The sequence below is a fragment of the Tamandua tetradactyla genome, chromosome 11, assembly GCF_023851605.1.
Source record: "Tamandua tetradactyla isolate mTamTet1 chromosome 11, mTamTet1.pri, whole genome shotgun sequence".
NCBI classification, from domain to species: Eukaryota; Metazoa; Chordata; class Mammalia; order Pilosa; family Myrmecophagidae; genus Tamandua; species Tamandua tetradactyla.
The window spans coordinates 15334138-15356926 of NC_135337.1; the positions used below are offsets into that span (position 1 = coordinate 15334138).

At 36.7% G+C, this 22789-nt stretch overlaps 1 protein-coding gene across 5 annotated transcripts in view; it reads left to right on the forward strand.

Annotated features, from left to right (window-relative positions):
- The window catches only part of VAV3 (vav guanine nucleotide exchange factor 3), a 380746-nt gene that overhangs the window by 304009 nt on the left and 53948 nt on the right, over nt 1-22789 (forward strand). For all 5 annotated transcript variants that reach the window (XM_077120069.1, XM_077120068.1, XM_077120070.1 and 2 more), the window contains one exon: nt 1077-1213. In XM_077120069.1, coding sequence (XP_076976184.1) covers nt 1077-1213 — 137 coding nt within the window. The remainder of the gene's footprint in view (nt 1-1076; nt 1214-22789) is intronic.

The window sequence follows — 22789 nt, forward strand, 5'->3', positions numbered from 1 at the left end:
CAGCAACATTTGTTTTCTGGAATGTGTTACCCCCTCTGAGGGTGTTAAGGAAAAGGATTTTGAGGACCTTATTAAATTGTTTACTGTAGCATTTATGTGGATATTGATACCTGTCCTGGATAACTTGCATATCTAGAACAGAATGACAGCTATTCATCCTTCTTTATGTATTTAGTGCAGCATTTTCAGCCGATTACAGCTTTACCGTGATCAATCATTGGAATAAAAAAATCTCGATGTATAATAAACACTGACTTAAGTCCCTGAATGTGAAACAAATATTGTGATTACGAGTGAACTCTGTCTCAGGAGGGAGAAGTTTCACCTCTAAATTAGAAGGTGACTCTGGGGTTGCAGGTAGGCCGTGTGCCATTCAAGCTGCTAGTCTGAAGAATGAAATGTTGAACTGAGATCTCCTTGCACATTCCAAGAAATACAAAGAAAAGGGATGGATCTGTATTGCAAGGGTTGTTGATGCTATTGGCTTAGACATGTTCCCTTTATTGGGTCTGTTTTGCAAGCCTAAATTTGAGCCTGAAGTGTTTCTCCATATAAATGTCTTAAGTACTGCCATGGCATATCCATCACCTCGTTGCTTTTGAATTACAAAGATAACCTTAAGATATAAGCCTTATTCTGGGCAGTGTGATTCCTAGACAGAATGGGTGAGCCTCTTTGGTGATGAAGTCCGCCCGTGCCCAAGAGGAAAGTAATGGGCAAAAAGGATAGAGTTGATGAAAAAATTGATTCTTTTCCATTAAACTGTACGTGATGTGTTTTTTATGAAGCAGGCATCAGCTGAAAGAGATATATTTTTTCAACTAACAAAAGATTGAGGGTGAGCGATAGGAAAAGTATGTAAGGGATCAGGGGATAATTGTGTGTCTTATTCCATTACCATCTCGAACAATGAGCAAGTTGCAAACCTTCCATTGTAACCACTTCAAATGTTTACTTGGACCTGGTGTGAATGAAACTTTTTAGTGCTAATAATTGCTCTGTTTTTTTTTAAGTGCATTTGAATTTCATGCACCATTGTTTTTCTCAGCTCTAAGATGTCTGTTGCTTATATTCAGGTTTACCAAAGATGCAGGTCATTAGGAGCTATGCTGGCACCCCACCCCCAGCTCTTCATGAAGGACCTCCGTTGCACATCCAGGCAGGTGATACAGTGGAACTTCTGAGAGGAGATGCCCACAGTCTGTTTTGGCAGGTACTATCCAATTACAGCCTTATGATTTAATGAATGATTTATTACTGCTTAGTGATGAAAGCGCTTGTCATTAGAAAGTGATTATATGCTTTCTGCTTCAGAAATTTTACATGATTTGGGGAGAAATAAATATTTTGTATTGACTTGCCCCATATTTGCCAATGCCAAAGTGGCAAAGAGTGTTAGAATATTAAAGAAAAATGGAATCAGTGCTGTGAGTCACAATTACCATTTTTATTAAAAATTCATACTTGGCCAGAGTATTTTTTTTCTAAACCCAGGACCTGTGGATACATTCTAATCTGCTTGGCTTTAATTTATTAACAGTACACTTCAGGGGAACTACCTAATTAGCTGGCCAGTAGCCATTTTTTTTTTTTTTTTTTTTTTTGCCTTATTTGATTTGTGCTGACCCACACTAATTCTTGAAGTTCTCAGGGGTTCTCTGGCCATTTTTCATGAAATATATGAAATGTGTAAAGTAAGTGAGATGTTGATGTTTGCGTAGTAACCCTATATTTGGTTCGAGGATTTTGCTATGTGAGCCAAATCATCGTATCTTGTTAAGGTTTGATAAAATTGGATGGTAAAACAGTGCTACTCATTAATTCATTTTTTGTTTTCACATCTATACTGGAAATATTTCTGAACAAAAGTAAAAATAGAATATGTTAAAACATCTATTGTGCATTGAGGTAAGAGGGGTATTGCAATCAACATGAGTGAAATTTGACTGGGAGTAAAGAAAGGGAGAACAGAGAAGGACTGTCGGATGACAATTCATTGTGCGTACGTGAGAGCTGTTTTGTTTGCTTAAAATGACTTCATTATCCACATTCTTTTTAGATTGAACACTTATCTCCAACCACCATTTCATTTGCTGTAAGCAATGACTTTTCCCAAGCCCTACCACTCTTCTTGAGAATCCTATTCATCTTATACCTCATTCTTCCCAGAAAAGAAAGAGAATAATACACTTAAATCCTACTAACCCTTCTTTGCACTCTTGCACCTTCCACCCTAATCACAAAAATATCTACATTTGGCCCCGCAAGGGTTCTCTTTTCTCAAGACTTACATCACCCTTCTTGGATTTCCTTCCTGTCCATATTCCATTGTTGTCTCTTATTCCCTAAATTTTCACCTTAGTTCTCTCCCCTGGCTCCTTTTCTTCAGCATAAAAGTATGCTCAAGCTCTTCCTGCCTTAAAACACATATAACTCAACCTTGTGCGTGAATGTGGAAGCCTGTCTCTGAATCAGTCTCCCCACTCCCTGCAAGCTTCTTGAAAGGATAATCCACACACACTGTCTCTTCCCCCTGTTCATGATACAATCTCCTGCAGAAACTACTACTTTGGTCACTAACGCCACTTTTTAAAAAGGAGCTTTATTTAACTATAACTGACACATTAAAAATTGCACATATTTAAAGTGGAAAATTAGATAAATTTTGACGTGTATATGCTGCGGAAACCATCACTAGGATCAAGATAATGAACATATCCATCAGCCCCAAAAGTTCTTGCATGTCCTTTTGAATCTCTCCCTCCCTTCCTCCTGGTGCCCCCCAACCCCCCCTGTTGTGTTGCCTTGCTTTCTATCACTTTAGATAAGTTTGCATTTTGTAGAATTTTATATAGTACATCTTTTAGTATGTACTTTTTAATATGACTTCTTTCACTCAACATAATTATCTTGAAATTCAACCATGTTGTGATGTGTAGCGATGGTTCTTTTTATTGCTGATTATTATTCCATGTATGGCACAATTGGTTTATTCGTTCACCTGTCGATAGACATTTGGATTTATTGCTGGTTTGGGGCTATTCAAAATAAATTTGTGAGCATTCAAGTATAAGTCTTTGTATGGACATGTGCTTGATTCTCTCTCAGTTAAGTACCCAGAGGAGAATGGATAGATCATACATAGATATATGTTTAGCTCTTGTAGAAACTACCAATCTGAGTTTCCTAATGATTGTAGTATGTTACATTTCCACCAGCCATATATGTGAGTTCAAGGTATGCCACATCCTAGCTAACATTTATTGTGGTCAGTCTTTTTAATTTTATATATTCTAGTAGGTGTTTGGTGGTATCTCATGGTTTTGATTTCTATTTCCCTAATGACTAATGATGTTGGGCATCTTCCCATGTGCTTATTTGCCAAGCATATAATTCCACTGATGAAGTGTTTTGAAATCTTTGGTCAAATTTTTGATGGTATGTGTGTTTTCTTATTATTGAGTTTTACAGAATTTTTTTTTTTTTCAATTGGGCGCATACCGGGAATCAAACCCAGGTCTCTGGCATGGCAGGAGAGAATTCTGCCTGCTGAGCCACCATGGTCCGCCCAAGTTTTGCAGAGTTTTAAAAAAATATATTTTGGCTATAAGCCCTTTATATCATATATTATTTCCATATGTTATCTCTTGGTCTGTGACTTGTCTTTTTATTCTCTTAATAAGGTCACATAGAGCAGAGGTTTTTACTTTTGGTATAGTCCAGTTTGTCAATTTGTTCTTTTATGATTCATGCTATGGGTATTTTCTCTAAAAAAAAGCTTTGCCTACCCAAAGGTTACAAAAACTTTGTTCTCTATTTTCTTCTAGAAGCTTTATAATTTGAGATTTTACGTTTAGGTTTATGACCCATTTGTGCCATTTTTGTACAGATGGTGAATAGTGTTAGTTTTTTTTTTGCATATGAATATCCAATGTTCCAGCATCATATGCTGAACAGATAATCATTTCTTCACTGAGTTACTTGTGCATATTAGTTGAAAATCAGTTGCCCAGGTATGTGTGAGTCTATTTCTAGACACTCTATCTTGTTCCATTGATCTCTTTATCCATTTTTAAGCCAATATGATGCTGCCTTGAATACTACAGCTAGCAGTGTTTTAAAATCAGACAGTGTTAGTCTTCTACCTTTGTTTCTGTTTTTCCATGAGATGTTTTGGCTATCTAGCTCCTTTACATTGCATATGAATTTTAGAATCAGCTTCACCAATAAAAGCCTGTTGAGATTTTGTTTGAGATTATATTGAATTTTAGATCAAAATGGGAGAATTCATATCTTAACAATGTTGAGTCTACTGACCGGTGAACATGGTATGCTTTCTATTTACTTAGATCTCTGATTTTTCAGCTGTATTTTTTGTTTTCATAGTTCAGATCTTGCACATCCTTCGACAGATTTAAGTCACTTTGTTTATTTCATGTCACTTTATCCTATTGTGAATGATATTTTTATTTCAATTTCTGTTGCTCTTTGTTAGCATAAGAAATACAATTCATGTTTGTATATTGATCTCTTATCCTGAAGCCATTTTAAAGTCACTTGCTAGTTCTAGTAGTTTTTTTTTTTTTTAAGATTCCACTGGATTTTTTTTTTTGCATAAACAATAATGTTGTCAATGAATAAACACAATTTTACTTGTTCCTTTGCAATCTTTCTTGTACTATCTTTGATTTTTGGTGATACTGCAGGGCTCATAGAATAAATTAGAATCTATTCTTTTCAGTTTTCTGAGAGAGTTTTTATAAAATTAAATAAATATAGGGCTATTCAAGTTATCTATTTCTTCTTGAGTAAGCTTTGGTAGTTTGTGTTTTTCAAGTTGTTCATAATATCCCATATTATATTTTTAATATTTGTAACATCTCTAGATCGCCTTCACACCAGTCTTTTCAGCTGCCTAACTGATTTCCTCATCTCCAGAATCCATTGGCTCCAGCCATCCTCCACACAAAGGTCACACAAAGGTCAGACGCCATCACCTAGCCCCCCTGTTAAACGTTTGCAGTGTCTTCCTTATGATCATAAAGAATTCACTCATCTTAGCTTAAACTGAGGCATGTGTGAACCAGAGGATCCATGATACGGTTTGTGCTTTCTTCTCTGACTTCATCTCTTGCCATTTTCTTCCATGTTGTGTCTTCTTTCTCATTCACACATACTGATATCTGCCTTTCTACAGCAGTTCACTTGGAGCTTTTCCCAGGCAGAATTAGAAAGACTTCCTCTTATTTATTCCTTTCTTATAATAATTACAGCAGTAGCAACAATAACTAATGTTTGCTATACATTTTTCTTGCACGAGGTGGTTTTCTTAGCATAGTCTGCATGTATTAACACAGTAATACCCAGGAAAGCTCTGTGAGATGAACACTATTATAACCCCCATCTTACAGATGAGTTAACTGAGGCATTGTGGGCTTTAGTAGTCTGCCCAGGGTCCCTTAGCTAGTAACTTGGCAGAGCTGGGATTCAAACCTAAGCATTCTTGTCCTAGAGTTCAAGCTCTTAACTGCTACAGCCTACTGCTTCTCTTCTGGGCATATTATTTATGATTAAGCTCATGTTGCCCTCTAAACTTTACGCTTCTTAAGGATAGAAGATTAAGGCTTTGTGCTAAAAAAAGAAGGTGGTTCTCTTTATGTTAATCAAATGAACTGGTTTTAGAAATATTTTCTGGATTCATTTCACTTCTCTCAAACTTATGACAGTGTTAGAGTCATTACACAGCAACTAGTTGTCCTTACAATGCTATGGGTTGCCAGGGTGGTTCTTCTGCATGAAGTGGTGCTAGCTGAGAGGCTGGGACAGCTTTAAGGTCCAAAATGGTCTCATCCTCAGTTGGTGGTGGCCACCGTCTGGGAACTCAGCTGAGGCTCTGCCCTGGAAGTCTCTCCAGTGGCTTCTTGGGCTTCTTTACAGCATAGTGTCAGGGTATTAAACTTGTTACATGGCAGCTGGCTCCCAAGAGTGTAAAAGAAGAAGCTGACAGCCTTTCTTAAGGCTTATTCCCAGCACTGGTGCAGTGTTATTTCTGCTGCATTCTATTGGTTAAAGCAGAACATGGAGCCAGCTCAGATATAAGGGGAAGGGGGACTATTCAAGCTGAATATCAGGAGCTGTGGGTTCACTGGGGACCATAAAAAGTGTACCACAGACAGGAAAACATTTATGAAACTGCACAGTCCTAAATCTAAACTCATTTTTTAGCTTGTTCCAAAGGTACAAGCTGCAAGCCAGTCAATTTCTCATAGTAGAGAGGGACAGGAAATAATCAAGCCAAATGCAAAATGTTGGAGATTTTGGTGCAAACGAGTAGTTCCCAAACTATGGTTTATCTGTGATCACTCAGAGGATTGTGATTATAGCCCACCAGAAATCCTAGAAACAAGCACAGTGTATGCTTAAAAGCACTTTAGGTCTTGAAAATAATTTTAATCCTTGTATTTTTCTAACCACACTCTCTTCCTTTCCCAATCTCATTTTTTTTTACTGATATAAAACTTGCATTATCTTTCATCTCTTCTTTTCCTCCATTTTTTCACTCTTTTTATATAACAGGTATAGATGGTACTTATGATTCCTCAAACTATTTGCAGATTCATTGTTATATATGTTCCTCACAACAATATTGAGAGCAGGACTAAAATTTGTGTTCTGTGACCACCAGTACACTGCTCTTCATTAAACTGTACTGCCTCCTATTATTTCTAGGCAAAAAAGAAAGACCTTACTATTTGTCATTTCCTGTCAGCAACCTGAAAACATGAAGAATGACTTTGGAAACTCTTAGGAGAATTTTAGGAGAAATGAGAGAACTGTTGGATGACAAAATGTCTGGGTATGTAATGGTCAAGGACAAGTAAGGCTAATATCTAAAACAGAGAAAGACAATTAGCACATTAATTTCAGATCAGCAAGTATATATTGAGTGCCATCTCTGTACTTGCTACTCAGACACAGCTCACGCTTTAATTATCAACTCCAATTGTTGATTTTACATAAAGTCTCCTGTCTTTAGAAGAGCCATTCATACTTGCTGGCAGCTAACCATATGTTTGAATTTTCAGATATATGTTAAAAATTCATCCAATGTTTCTGAAAAGGATACAGCATGAGTCAGGATTTTCTTATGTGTTCGTCTAAGCCAATAAAATGATTTTAAGCCAACAAATATTAGCCTTATGAAAAGGAGTCATGCCAAAATAAGAAAACTTAGATTCAAGTCATAGATCTATAGCCTAACAGCTGTTTGGCCTGGGTCAGGTCACTTAATCATTATGTAACTTCATTTCTTCCTCTATTACATGAAAGGGGCTTGGAGCAGAGCAGTGCTTACAACCCGGACTGGGTTACTTAGAGGCTTTGCAATAATCCTAACATAGGACCCCGCTTCCAGAGATTCTGATGCAGTTGGTCTAGGTTGAGCCCAGATGTGAGTAGTTTGTATGGAACCCCAGATAAACTTAAAAGTGAGCTTGGGTTGGTGACCACTTGACTCAATGATCCAATTGCTAAGATTCCTTAGTGATTATGGCATTATGCCCAGCTAGCAACTAACAAAGCAGCCTACTGCACATATCTGCAAAATAAGAAGTTATAATGAATTGAATACTTTGGCTATACTACTTAACAGATAAACGAGTAGTTTTCAAAGAACTAGTATATGATAAAAATGTACTACAAGCATTATACTAAATTGATGTGATTATTTACTCTGATTAAAAAGGCACTTCATATCTTATAATGTCCCAAGGCTACCTTGATCAAATAAGCTTCTGTTACATAGACTGTACATGTGCAAGGTACATGCAGAAAATTGGGCTAAATCTGTACTTACTCAATGGTATAGTCTATAATGGCAAACTTAAAATCTGTGAAAAAAATATATTTTCTCCTTATTGGGTTTAAGTGTGTGAAGAACATGGTGGTTGATTATTTTAAGTTGTACCTGTCCTTCTGTGTGTGTACACAGTGGCTTCAAGTATGTTAATTTTTAGAGTTTCATGTTGAAAGAAGACATGTACTTTATGTTTTTCAACCTCTGTGACTCATCCATTGGGAATATTTAAAATAAATTGCTTCTGAGATAGTTTTTAAGCACCTTTTATTTTTGGTCCCTATCCAATTACTTGGGTCTCATTTGAGACTGTGAATAATTAGTACCAGAGAAGCAAGTTACATGTTTTTCTTTCCTATTCTAGAATTTAGGAAATTCTAGGTCATTTTGCTGAGTGTTAGTTTTTGACTCTGCCATTTACTAACTGCATGACCTTACACTTATTTCTTAAACTTCATGAACCTCAATTTTAGCATCTGTAAAATGAGAGTAACAATAATCACTGTATGCAGAGTAAAACAAATAATATATGAAAATATTTTAGCACATTGCTCATTAAAGTGCTTCTTTTTATTTATCTATCCAGCCATCCATTTAAATACTTGTAAGGCGCCTACTATTTGCCTGGCACTGCATTTCACACTGGAGGGACCACACACACACACACACACACACACACACACACACACAAGACAGTTTTTAACCTCATAGCATTAAAGATTTAAAGAATTTTCTGGGTGGGCCATGGTAGCAGAGTTCTCGCCTGCTATGCTGGAGACCCAAGTTTGATTCCCAGTGCCTGCCCATGCAGAGAAAAAAAAAAGAAAGAATTTTTAAAGCTCGGAGTAGGTGCTGCAGCTGCTTTCCATTCTCAGTTTTTATTATTAAGGGATTTGTAGATCATGTCATTGCAAATGTATCTAGAGTTAAATCTGTAGACAAAAATCTAGAATAGTTATTAGGATGTGACGGTGACTTGCATTGGAATGTCAAAAAAGTCTTTTAGTAGTTTAGTGCTTTGCTTTATTTGGAAAATTTCAAGAAATTATGCTTTCTAGACTGTTTTCTCCTCAGTATTTCTCAAGTGAATCACTTCACTCATTAGTATAGAAAGTCAGATTTTATTGTAGACTGTCATGTTTTCTACATATTCTATGTCCAGAGAATACAAATTATCCTCCACTGTCTATCAAAAACTTTTCCTTTGAATAGCTATTAGTGTAGTCTGTATTATTATTGTAACAACGGAAATGTCTGATGCTATTGAAGTGAGTGGGATGTCTGCATTTTCATTATAACATCTTTCAAACAATGAGTTGTCAATTGAGCTGTAAAGATGTACTTTGTTCAGTCTTCGCATTGAGGGGATTCATTTGAGCAGCCTTTTCTTCTCTTCTTTTCTTCGTCTTCCCTTTCTCTTTCTTTGAAAGCTTTACAAAATTGTTTCAAGTGAAATGAATATGAAATAGGAAATTGGCCATTTAGGGCACATTTCCTAGTGCAGGTGGAAAGCCTGGTTGTTATTAAGTTTATAAACATGCGCAATGATTCTAGTCATGTCATCAGACTAATATTAAACCTGTTGCTTTTAAGTAGTTGTTACAATGTATAATAATGGGCCTTAGGAACAAAGCATATTCTTCATGGTAGAAGAAATTGTTCAGATTGAGAAATTTTATTTCTCTTCCAGAAAAGATAGAGATTTTGCTTGTTGGAGAGAGAGAGAGGACGAGAGAGGCAAACAGGCAAATGTAAAATCACGCATGCTTTCTATGGTATCTATTACAATAAAATGTTTTATGTGTGTTTTCTTCTTAGAATAAAGCTTGTGAAACAACGAGAAGCCTCTGTCCTATATCATGGGGCTTTTATTTGCTCCACTGTCATCTAAGAATACCCAAGTGTTCCACGGGGACAATTTTGTAAGCTAATTGGAACCAAAAGGCAATTATAAGCAGTAGAGCTGTAATCAGTGTGCCAAAAATATATATTTTTATCCACAATGAAAGTTAAATAACCTAGAAAATAGTTGTGATACTTCACAGTTACAAATCATGCATCTACATGATCTTTATTCTAAGAAGTGCAAATGCTTTTACACACACTCTGATTAATTCACAGAGTTCTCCCTAAAGAGGATAAATGGAAAACCATGCTACCCTCCTTTAGAACTGTGGTTTTAAAGGGCCAAGTTTGTCATGGGTCTGTAGGATGGCAGCTGCAGAATTTAAATTTTACTCTAAGACTCCTGGTCTCCTACTTCAGTGCTACCCGTTAGATCGCCCTACCTTTGTTTTAAGAGATTCCTTTATATATTTTGAATACATTTAAGAAAAATATATTTTTAAAGGCTGTTTAGTTCTCCTTTTTAGAACAATCAGGAAACAGAACGTTGTTTTATATAGGAAGCTTATATTTTGACGGATAAAAAGTCAGAAGATATGTACAGTTTTTCTCGTTTTGAGAAAACTTTGAGAGTACTTTGGAGAGTCTCAGGAGGAGGAAAGCCTTCCTACTCAGGAAAGCAAGGATCTTGGGGAATAGATGCCTCTTGACTTGGCTGTGGGGAATAAGGTGTTCAATTCCCCACTAAGGTCAACTCAGCCCTCAGGAAACAGGGGCAGGTGACACACAATGAGCTGGCTCTTGTCTTAGTTCACCTTGTCAAGAAGTTTTACTCCCCACAGGACTGCTGTGTTTGGTGTCAAACAAACAACAATCCAGGCGGGATTTTTTTTTTTTTTAATAGATGTATTTTTTCTCATTTTAACCTGGTCCAGTTGGGGAGCTGTTTCTCACAGGAGACATATTTTCTCAAATCTCCAGTCCTTGAATGTTATTTTGCACCCTGTCTGAATTTTCTCTCCAACCCCCATTCTTTTAGCTAAATACCTCTTTACTGTCAAAGTTCAAAACTGGAGACACCTTCTCTGGGGTCTTCCCTGAACCAAAGGAGCTCCTACCCTCATCGTACGGTAGCCTAACTGTCTATTCGTCCTTTCCCGCCTCGTAGTTAGAGTGTGTCAGGAAGATAGGGGCCATGGTTTCTGGCGCCTGGAACAGGACAGGTGCTCAGCACGTGTGCCTTGAATGAATGATGCTATTAGAGGTGCTATAGCCACAATATGGTATTTGAAAGTTTTCACATACATTGTTTATTAAGTTAAATTACACTTTATGATGCTCTTTGAAAGGTCATTAGAACAGTTATTCGTCTTGTCAGATTAAAATTTGTCTTTGTTCTCTCAGAATAGCTGTTAAGCTATTTTACCATGTCCTCACATTCCTTATTTATAAAATGGGGATTTTAATACTTAAATGCCTCACAGAAGTCTTATAAGAATCATAACACGTAAACTCGAAAGGGAATTGAAAATGAGAAAAAGTGTATTGCCACATATAGATGATGAATTTTAAAGCTGTGCTTCATTTTTCAGAAGGGGGAAAATGGTTATCTGTTTGTTTTTATGTTTTAATTTCATCTCCCTTATATTTAATATGAAGAATCCACTGACATTCATGGGCTCAAAGAATACCATTCAGCTCTCCAGATGCTTCAGTTTGCCCTTCTGAATTCCTGAAATATCTTTAATTAGTGATTAAACCTTTTGCTTCATAATTAGATATAAATATTCTAATGATAAATGCTGAAGGAGGCGGTTGATTTAAAAAAAAAATCAATGTAAAAATTATGAGTCCTATCTTCAGAGCAGGTTTGGATGAGAAAGGCCTAAGATATCTCAAGGAGAGTGAAGGTGAGGGGGAAGGAAGCAGAAAGAGAAGGGTTTACAGAAAGCTAAGTTTGCCTTGGGAATTGTTTGCTTGCTTGTGGCCTCGGCTGTGGGGAATGTCAGCCTTTTGAATGAGAGTTTAAGTTATGTGTCAGATAATAAACCTGCCTGACCCAGAAACCCCCAGAGTGCCGGAGGGACAGGGACAGAGTTGGGTGGAGTTAGGAGGCCTTTTCTCCCTGGATCACTCCCTGCAGCTTTATTAGCCAAATCTCTTCAAAGGATTCTTTTCCTTTACCCTAGATTAAGAGGAGAATTTACTAATCCCTAGAGACCACACAAGACTGTTGGTTCCAATTGCATTTTTAAAAACTATATATGTTTTTCTCTTGATCTAAAATTCAAGTGTCAGTCTGCATCATCTCACAGGCAGAGAAGAACATTAAAGAATTGAATAAAAGAATCAAAAGCATCCTTTGCTAAGGAAACTGATTTGTGACCAAAAGACTGCCATTGTAGCTGGGTTATAAATAGGAGAGTAAACAGCCCTGGGAACTTTTTTTTTCCCCCTCCCAATTCAGATTCCCAGCCCTAAGGCATTTCTTTGTGAAGTACCATGCTTGGTTTTATTCATGGCAGTGACCTTTTCACGCAGTGCCAGAGCTTCATTTCAAGGTGCTCCTCAGTTCACCTTGACTTTGCTTCTAAACTGCTGCCCTCCACTTGCTGATGTATTACCTGTCCCCTGTATAAAGTCAGGAGAATCCAAGGCACAATTGAAATTGTGGGTGTGGGGATCAAATGCCATGTGAAAAGCACAGAGGCTTATTTGGTATTAGTATGTCCTGTAATCATGAGACCTTTATTTTGAAAGGTGTTTACCCCAAAATATTAAATTAAGGTTCCTAACTGCAGGAAAGGAGAAGAAGGCAACACATGACTGTAATAGAACAAGGGAGGCCCAGGAGAGATGATTATAGAAGATAATATTCATTAGTAAAGCCCCGTAAGAAACATCTTCCCTGGAGTTATTGCCAACTGGCTTTGATTGAACAGATCATAAACTGAGTTTGCAGGAATGTTTCCAAGTGTACAGACTGCATTATGGAAATTGGCAAACCTGAAAAAGTGGGTGAGGTCCTAATTGTTAACTTCTCCATATGGGCATTTTTGATTAACAGTCCTAATTCGCACTTTCCCTTCTTTGATACAGACAAAATGTAGATTACAATGTATCCAGATGAGGGCACAACCATCTAAGTAGAAGTTCAGAGAATGAAGTATTACCTATTTTGTTTTTTTCCAGATAAAGAGTCACATCATTAGAGGAAAAGTTGTGAGCTATCCTATCAGGGTCTTTTACCTTTCATCATTTTTATTAAATCATGTCAGCTTCTTAATGCCATAATTGCTAAAGATTTGTGTCAATCACAGAATCCTTTCTGTGGGTCATGAATCCGGAATTGGATCTGACATCACTGTTGATTTGACACTGCAAGTGGTTTCAGTGGCATGTACTTACTTATGCACACACATGCTTTCTGTCTTTGGACCAAATAACTTATCAAATTATAACATATTGAATTTTAATTATGCACAATAATCTGAAATTTTTAAGAACAAATGAATGAATGTAATTCCTAACAAGTCAACCCTATGTACACTGCGAAGTAGATGATTTCACAGTGAGTTAGAATGAAAGTCATTAAGGATCTAAAATGTCTTTGTCTTCAATAAATAAATGCCATCAGATTAAATTACCAACATATAATATCCCTAATTAAGAGCTTGTAGATCAGATATTTCTTGGTCAACACTAACTGGAGAATTTTAGGGACTCAGGAAAATTGTTTGTATAAGCAAAGAACTTTGGTGATAGAAAAAAAACTTACAAATCCTTGGTTCAAACTCTCTCATTTCATAGGTGGGGATATTGAAGCCAAGAGAAGTTAAATGACTTACCCAAGATCAAAAAGCCCAGGAAAAACACAAGGCTCCTGATTCCTTATACATATGAGATTATTACCTCATTGGGCTTTTTTTCTGACTTGAAAATTCAAGGGAAATCTATGAAAATACAAAAGCTAATTGAGGGAATGACATTATCAGAAAGAGATCCTAGAAGACGGGGGTCATAACTATTCATTTATTAATCCCCCAATACCTAGCATAGTGCCTTGTATCTATGAGGAAGTCAATAATTTTTCATTGAAACACTGATTTTGTTCATGGTGAAAAAGTAACATTCTTTAAAAATACCTACTGCTGCCATGAACATTTAAGTTCATGGTACTATTGTTCAAAGTTTTGTATGTGGTTACTTATGATTAAAATTGCCAACGATAGGAAAACAGAAATTAGTTGTCTGCCAGGATAGAAAAACCAAAATTTATACTTTGGCCCTTTGCTAATCCTGGTTTATTTGGGGGATTATGTGGCCTCTGTCCATGTAAGACTTCTTCCAAGATGTGGCAGAACAATTGTTCTTTACAGGTTTTGAATTGGGTAACCACTTGGGATTTGGCTTACCTACATGCAAATTGGTCTTTGCTTGTGACATTTTTTTCTATCATCAAAGATATTTTGTTATTTACCTCACTAGGAAAACACTGTCATAAGGTTATGACTGAGGATTTGCCTCATGTACAGCCTCTCACGTAATGAAATTTTGGAGGAAAATCCCAAGACACTCACAGGCATCGTTTCCATTCCTGCCTGGAGAAATCCAAGACTGAACAGAATATGTTTTATTGGATTAGAAAAATATTCTTCAAATTCTCAATCCCTTGTTATATTTGCCTCATACCTAGTAACAGTTGAATTGCAGCCTGTGGCTCTTTAGTGTTTTGTGTTTTTTTTTGGCCAGTATACATTTCACAACTTTTAGGGTTTTTTTTTAGGATTTTTAAAAGTTTTTTTTTTTATTTTTTGATAGTTTCATCTGACAAAATGTCAGCGATATAGTAAATATAACCAATTTTGTGTGTGTTATAATTGAGGCACTTATCATATATTTTGATGATATGATGCAATTCTAAACCCATACAAATTGAGGTTCAATCTCATTTCAAAGATTTAGCCCAAGGTGCAAGTTTGTTTGTTTAGATTTATTCAGAATTCTAAGCCTCTGATAGCCATTTGGTGAACTATGCCAGGAATACGGATTTCATAGTCTTTTTAAAACCTTTTGAGCTTTTACTCTTTCTACGTTGGCCAAAATTATAGATGCCAGCCTTTTCTAAGAAATGATAAGGGCTTGTGGCTCTTGATTTGGGACCTTTCTGTGTATGCATAAATATTTTGAAATTTTGGGTAGTCACCATTCAGTGTATCCATATGCAGTTTTCCCTGGCAAGCTTTCAAGGTGCTCAATGGTAGAAATAGGTCTATCTTTTTTATTTATTTATTTTTAATACCAAAAAAAAAACCCCAAACAAATGCAAATATTCATAACTTTTGATCATTCCGTTCTACATATAAAATCAGGAATTCACAATATCATCACATAGTTGCATGTTCATCATGATCATTGCTTGGGACATTTGCATCTATTCAGAAAAAGAAATAAAAGGAAAACAGAAAAAAATTCATACAGAAAATAGGAAAAAATTGATACTGTATATCTTAACTCATCATGGAATAGGCAGCTAACAATGAATGAATGTGTGTACTTGCAAGAAAGCATTAGAGCATTTGAGATAAAGAAACAGACTGTCTGGAATATAATAGTTTCTGTTCATGTGAAAGTTATATGATAGACGACATTACTTGTGGCTTAGGAAGCTTAACTAAATATAATGATGGTGATGGGATAATACACAGGAGCAGACATTTATATTTTAAGAAATGTGAATGGACCATTTAAAAATGAGAATTTAGAAATGAAAGAATTAATAAGAATAAAAAAGAATAATGTGTATAAAATAGACTATAAGTATTTTTAGAGTTTACAAAGTATTTTCACACTTGTGAATTCCTTTGATCCTTATAATAACCTGGCAAGGAATGTGTGAAAGATCTTGTCATTATTTCTGTTTTGCCATTGAAATTTCCTAAGGTTGCAGTTTTTTCACAGCAGAACTAGAAATAGAAACTGTTTTTCTGGTACTACATGCCCACTGTATGATACTACCTTGTTCTGTTTTCCAGAGAATTAGCAATGGCATATTTCTAACTGGTAGCAATGGTTACAGTGTGGCTGCAAATTGCTCCTTACCAAAGATTGGTTTCAGGTCCAGTCTTCCACATTTTTCCTCTCCTTTGGCTGCATTGTGTGTCCTTATAAAGTCTGATGGAGTGGAAGGTAACGTTGATAATTCCAGAATTGGTGCTTGCTACAGGCACCATTTTGCTGTCTCTTCTGTTGCCTCCACTGCTCTTAATTAAGGGCAGTTCCTTGTCATACAAGACTTTTTGCCTTAATGCCTGCTATTTGGTCTTCTGTTGCAGCAACTCTTTAATCTTTTCTCTCTCTCCCGTGTTGAACTTTGCTGCAGTGTAGAAGGTATTTTTCTCTTCCCAGCCATAAGTCTTCTTCTTATGGAATGCATTTTCTGCTCAGTGTTCTGGATGTCTGTATGGATCCCTGTGTCATAGGACTGCTCCAACTATGAGGTTTACATCAACATGCGCTCCCAGCTCTTGGTCCTCCTAGCCAACAGCCTTTGCATTGGGGGCCTCCATAATTCCCTCTTCTGATCTTGTTGAGCCTCTCTGCTCTGCTCATGTCTAGTCACACCTGGCTCATGGCTATGCCAGGTAACTGACATAGCCAATACTGACCTCATCTCGTCATTTTCTCCCTCTGTGGTTTTAGTGATTCCTCCAGATTCTGCTTTAATAAATCTAGAAGGACTATTTACCCTGCCACTTGGTTTGGATAGGTAGAAAAATAATCTAGAAAGGTTGATCTGAAGAATAGGCACCCTGACCCCCACCCTGCCCTGCCCTGCAACACACACACAACAAACAACTCTTTTTGCTACTTATCAAAAGAAGATAGCTCTCAGGCTGCAATGGCAATGCCAGCCTCATGAAATATTCTATCTTGCTTCCTGTCCCTACAAATGTTTTCGTAGTTCTACAAGCTAGCTATAATGCAAGACATTCTAATTAATCAAAATGATTCTTTCTGTAATTGACATTTAGGAAATTGAAGAAAATCATAAGTAAACTAAGTGATTCTTTTTAGAATATAGGGTTAGTACATATTTGATACAACTTCATAATGATATACACAAATTTCTCTGATATACCTTAGTTATACTGAGTTTATCAAAAGATTAAATGCTATTTAGTATATTTTGTTTTCTAAGGCAGAAAAGTATATGGATTGATTTTTTTTTACCTGTTTCATTGCATAATATGTAATACATACAAAGAAAAGAAAGAAAAAAGCAATAGTGTTCAAAGCAGGACAGATCCCAAAGTTTGTCATGGACTGCCATACCACCGTCTCAGATTTTTCCTTCTAGTTGCCCTAGAATATAAGAGGCTAGAAGGAGTAAATATTTTTTATTATTACAATAAGCTTTTTTTCCTTTTTTGTGAAAAATAACATGTACAAAAAAAGCAATAAATTTCAAACCTCAACACGACAACTAGCTGTAGAACAGATTTCAGAGTTTGATATGGGTAATAATTACACAATTTTAGGTTTTTACTTCTAGCTGCTCTAAGATACTGGAGAATAAAAGAAATATCAATGTAATTATTCAGCAATCATATTCATTTGTTAAACCCTACAAGATGATAACTTCACCATCACCTTGATCTTTCTGTCCCACTCTTTAGGGGTGTTTGGGCTCTGGCCATTCTAAATTTTTCATATTGGAAGGTGCTGTCAATAATATGGGGTAAGAAGATGGGACTAGTTGATGTTCTAGAGAGGCTGGGCCCTGTAGGTTTCAGGACTTACTGGTCCAGGGACCCATCTGGAGGTTGTAGGTTTCTGGAAAGTTACTCTAGTGCATGGAACCTTTGTAGAATCTTCTCTATTGCCCTAGGTGTTCTTTAGGGTTGGCAGGAATGGTTTTGGTAGGGGTTTGGCAAATTATGATAAGTAGCAATGTCCAAGTGAAGTTTGTGTAAGAGTGACCTCCAGAGTAGCCTCTCGACTCTATTTGAACTCTCTCTGCCACTGATACTTTATTAGTTACACTCCTTTTCCCCTTTTTGGTCAAGATGGAATTATTGATCCCTTGGTGCCAGGACCAGTCTCATCCCTGGGAGTCATCTCCCATGCCACCAGGGAGACTTTCACCCCTGGATGTCATGTCCCACATAGTGGGGAGGACAATGATTTCACTTGTAGAGTTGGGCTTAAAGAGAGTGAGGCCACATCTGAACAGCAAAAGAGGTCCTCCAGAAGTAACTCAGGCATACCTATAGGTAGGTTAAGCTTCCCTGCTACATACATAAGCCTCACAAGAGTAAGTCTCAAGAACAAGGGCTTGGCCTATTGAACATTATAAGGGGTTTCGCTGTGTTAAAGTTGAATAGTTCCATATTTTTTTCTCCCATCCCTCAAGGACTTTGCCAATACTTTTTGATTATCTACTTAATATATTCTAGGATGTATACAGGTATTACATTAAGCTATATAGGATTAAAGGCCCTCATTCTTATTCTGGGCTCCCTGTGTTTCAGTTGTTCAAATGAGCTACCCAGACAGGTTGAGTTAGATTATGTGCTACAGAGAATTTAGGTTCCAGACGGAATAAACCTTTCTTCCTTTGGTCTCAAAGAGTAGGTATGGTTCTAAAATATAGACAATGTCTTCCTTACCCCTGTGTTCTGAATTACCTTAATTTCGATCTGATCAGCTTCATATCTCTAAGTGCCAGGTTATACATATATAAAACAGCCTCTCAAAATCCAAAAAGAGTAGCTACTACTCCGGACTAAATGTGTCTGCTCTAAAAGCTTACAATCTAGGCCCCTGTTTTCTTATAATCATTTTCTAAAGGAAACCATACAGTAATTGTTCTTTTATTTCTGGCTTATTTTGTCCCACGAAATGTCCCACAGGTTCATTCACGTTGTTGCATGCCTCATGCTTTCGTTCCTTTTTGTAGCAGCATAATAGTCAATCATATGTGTACAGCATCATTCGCCAATCTATTGTGGATTGATTGTATACTAATTTCCAACAAAAGAGGAAAAAGGAAAGTTATTGTTTTGCCTGAAGTTCTATTTCATATAATTCAATTAATTGGGACATTATGTCTATGAGTCCATATTCTGAGAAGGATAACATATTAATCTATATACTACTAAAAGTAAAGTACTGGATATTATGAGTCTCAGAATATGAATAGGATTGTGAAGATATTTGAAAACCTGCACAGCTACTAGAGTAAATAACTGGCAGATCATAGAATGGGAAATATCATGAGTGATAATATTTCAGTCACTACTTTTAAATTATTCTATGTAATATACCAATTAAATTCAGTATCATTCAACCAAAAACAATGTATAGAATATCGGTAATGTGAGGCTGTGCCCAGTTCTGTGGCCCATGGCTCAGAGAGAATGCTTATCTATGATACCAGGTCTGAGGCTTTATGTGTCTATCATTAATATCAGGCATTATAATGAAGAGAAAATGGTAATAGTTATGATTCTGATCAGGAGCCTAAACATGAGGGAAACAAATAGGCGCTGTGATTCTAGATTGCACAAACTCAGGATTGAAGTAGAAGAGATATTAAAAGAAAGCATGTTACCACAATTGACAGTCTAAATCCAATACCTTAACTTGACCTGAGTGAATAAACAAAACTGACGATAGTTACACTGATGGCGGATTTATCAAAAAAATTAGAAAGAGAAAATATTATGATAACAAAATGTAATGTTTTCTAAGTAGAATAAAAAATTTACGTTTAGCTGTATTTTGCATCTCTCTCTCTATTTAACCAGTCATTAAACTACTATTTATTATGTATATTCGCCTGTATTCCCAGAATGCATGGTGACCCTGGCTGTCTCCCCACCCCCCACCACGCTCGGATTGTGTATTTCTGACAGAGGGAGGATGACTGGGCAGGGCGACAGTGGCTCATACCCATATGTGATAAATTGCTTAGTAATCTGTGCAGCACCATCCTGCATGCATTGAGCATGTTTAGGGCATGGCAACTTGGGAGAATTTCCAATCTTTCATAAATAACCATTAATCTGTCCCTTTTACATTCAGCTTTCCACATCTGTTTCAAATTGTTCGGTGCTATTCCAGGAGTACATGAATGCTCCAATCCAGGTGGTATTAAGGGGATAAATGAGCCACAGGGAAGAGATACTTTGTATTTTTCTTAAAGCAATTCTTTCTCCTTTTCAGAAAGTTAGGAGCCAAGCAATTTATGATTAAGGTTTGCTGGAAGATATCCTTTGTCATTTTTAGCCATCCTTGTCTGTGAGTTGTACAGTGTTTAAAAATGCAGGTTTAGCTCTTGCCTTACTGGCACACATTAATATTTTTTCTGTCCAGGTAGATTGTCAGTAGCATATCTACCAGAAAATCCAAAGAGTCTTAATTCATTATAACTTACTGTGGATTATCATTGAAGCAAAATGAAGAATAATTAAAACCTAAAATTAGTTAGAAATAAATAACTGGGTATGCACTTGTATTTGCTATGTTCAGGAATTTCAGAGAAAGACATCAATTTTTTTAGATTGATTCGTTTTTCTACAGGAAGCAGTAAACTTTTCAGGAAAATGGCATTATTATTTATGAGTAATAATTTAATGATTGCTTCCTGTCTACTACAGTTTATTAATGAAAATTATAAAGATGTATCTTTTCTTACCATATACAGCACATAACCTATTTTCTCAGGTCCTTTGCAAGGAAGGTATTTTCACAGGAATGACCCAAACTGTACTGTTAGATTTACAAAAGTCCTTTCACATAATGCAGAGATGCCCTGCAGAATAGATACATATAAAGATAGCACAGTGCGGTACATCAGATGACACATAACTATGAAAAAGGAATGCTTTTAAGTTGACCTTGAAGATGTTAAGGGACACACGAGAACAAATATCAGACGTGAGGATAACATAAAGGATACTGCCCTATCTCTGGCATTTGTAATAAGCATAAAAGGAACGACAAGTTGATTATCTCACCCACACAGAAATGTAAAGAAGGAAATTCAGCTACATACCTCCCATCAAGTTAGTAAAAATCTCATAGATAGATCATCACATAAAGTGCACTAAATCATTGTCTTTAAAAGTGATTTATTTCATAGCTCCAGTCTGTAGTTCCATCCATGTGTAGGGAACTGACAGCTGCTCCACCCATGATTATTAATGAATTACCTACGTCCATCCCACACACATCCACCAGGGACTCAAAGACATCCCTCCTACATGCTACTTTGTTTTTGAATCCTCCAAATGTTGTAGGATGGCTATTTCCTTAATAAGTGAAAAATCATTTAATATAGCCCATATTATCTCCAGTTGCTAAAACTGACATAGCATACGAATTCGTGTGGAAATGCAACTTAAATTTTTATCTCTCACCTCTTTGTCATCTAAGGAATGCCTGTCATCTAAGGAACTGACACTGCTAGAACAGGACATTGCATTAAGGAAAAAATAAAACTATTCAGAATGACCTTTGGCAAGTTGCTTAGTGAAAGTTTGCCCTTCCTGAAAAGACCAAAATAGAGTGTTGGTGAGGTGAGAAAGAATAAATTGGTTTTAAGTATGGCGACCATATGCCCTGCTTTACCCAGAACAGCCCTATTTTATAATTATTTTTTTTCTGGTGTAATTTTAATCGCTACCTTCCTATTCTCAAAAAAGGCCTACTGAGATGAAAAATGATATGTTTTCCCTAGCTTTACAGCTTTCATTTTGCAGCTCTGGCTTTTTCTCTCCCATATAGATTTGTTTCAGTAGCCGCTCATGCCTTCTGAGTTGAACCCTTGCTTCTAAAACGGGCGAAAAGGAGACAGGAAAAACTGTGCCAATAAGTAAATCTTCATAAATTACAAAATTCATGGAAGTTTCTCCTATTCTTCATGCCCCCCCCACTTCTCTCTACCAACTTTGTGCCATTGTGCCTCAGACACACTCACTGTGTGCCATGTCAGAGAAAGGTTGAGGTATATATCACTATATGAGTATTTTCCATGTAGAAGAAAGCAATTTGATGCTTCTCAGTGCTTGCTTGTGTGAAAACCAAGTGTGATATATTTTATTCTTTCCTGAGAAGAGAAATTGAGGCTCATAATTTTCATTGGACTGGATGTATCAGATTGTGACGGATCTCAATTTGTAAACAATTTTTGTGTGCCTTCTTTGCGCCCAGTGTTCTGTTGTGCAAAAGTGAGTGAGATGTTGTTCCTGTCACAAATATCTCAGCCTAATAAGGGAGACCGTGTAAAGAAATATTTGCATGTGACTTGTGTGAAATGAGAGGGCTCTGAAGGTGCAGTGGGAGAGCAGAGGTGACATTGAACGTGAACCTGCAGTCTGAGGATGGCTTAATAGAAGAGATGACAAAGGAGGTGATACGTGAACTGAGCTTTGGAGGCAGAGCAGAGGGAAAGCATTCTGTAAGAAAGGCCCCTTGTCGATTGTGTTCCGAAGAAGTCGGTACTATTATACTGGCCATCATTCACTGTCACCAAAATGTCACTGCCTCTCTCAAATTTTACCTTCTATGGATTAAAACCTTTTGTTCTTCTTCTGATACAGAATGGGAATTGATGGTGCACCATTCTTGTAACAGCCATAACTTTACAATTTGTTGACACACCTTCAAATACAGTTTTCAAAGAATGTTATAAGACTCTCTGGCCTTTCTTCTGCAAAAAATAGACTTATTCCCTTTAGTGCACGTGCAAATTTATTTTTCATTTTTTAAAAACCGCCCTTATCCTTTATCTTTTGAGCCGGCATCTGTGTCTGGTTCCCCACTTGCACAGCCTCATACTTCACACTCAGTTTTGCAGAGCCTTTGTGTTTAAAGGTCTGGCTAATGGTATAGTTGCCAAATATTGTGCTTATTTGTTTGCATCTCAGTGTCATGCTTAAAATAAAACACCATAAAGCACCCATTAAATACATATGTGTGAAACACTTCATTCTGACCTGGTAAGTATTGTGCTGCCGTCACTCTCGAGTCTCTGATTCTCCTTCCTCCTGGAAGAAGCCAGGAAGCCCTGCCTTCTAGTTG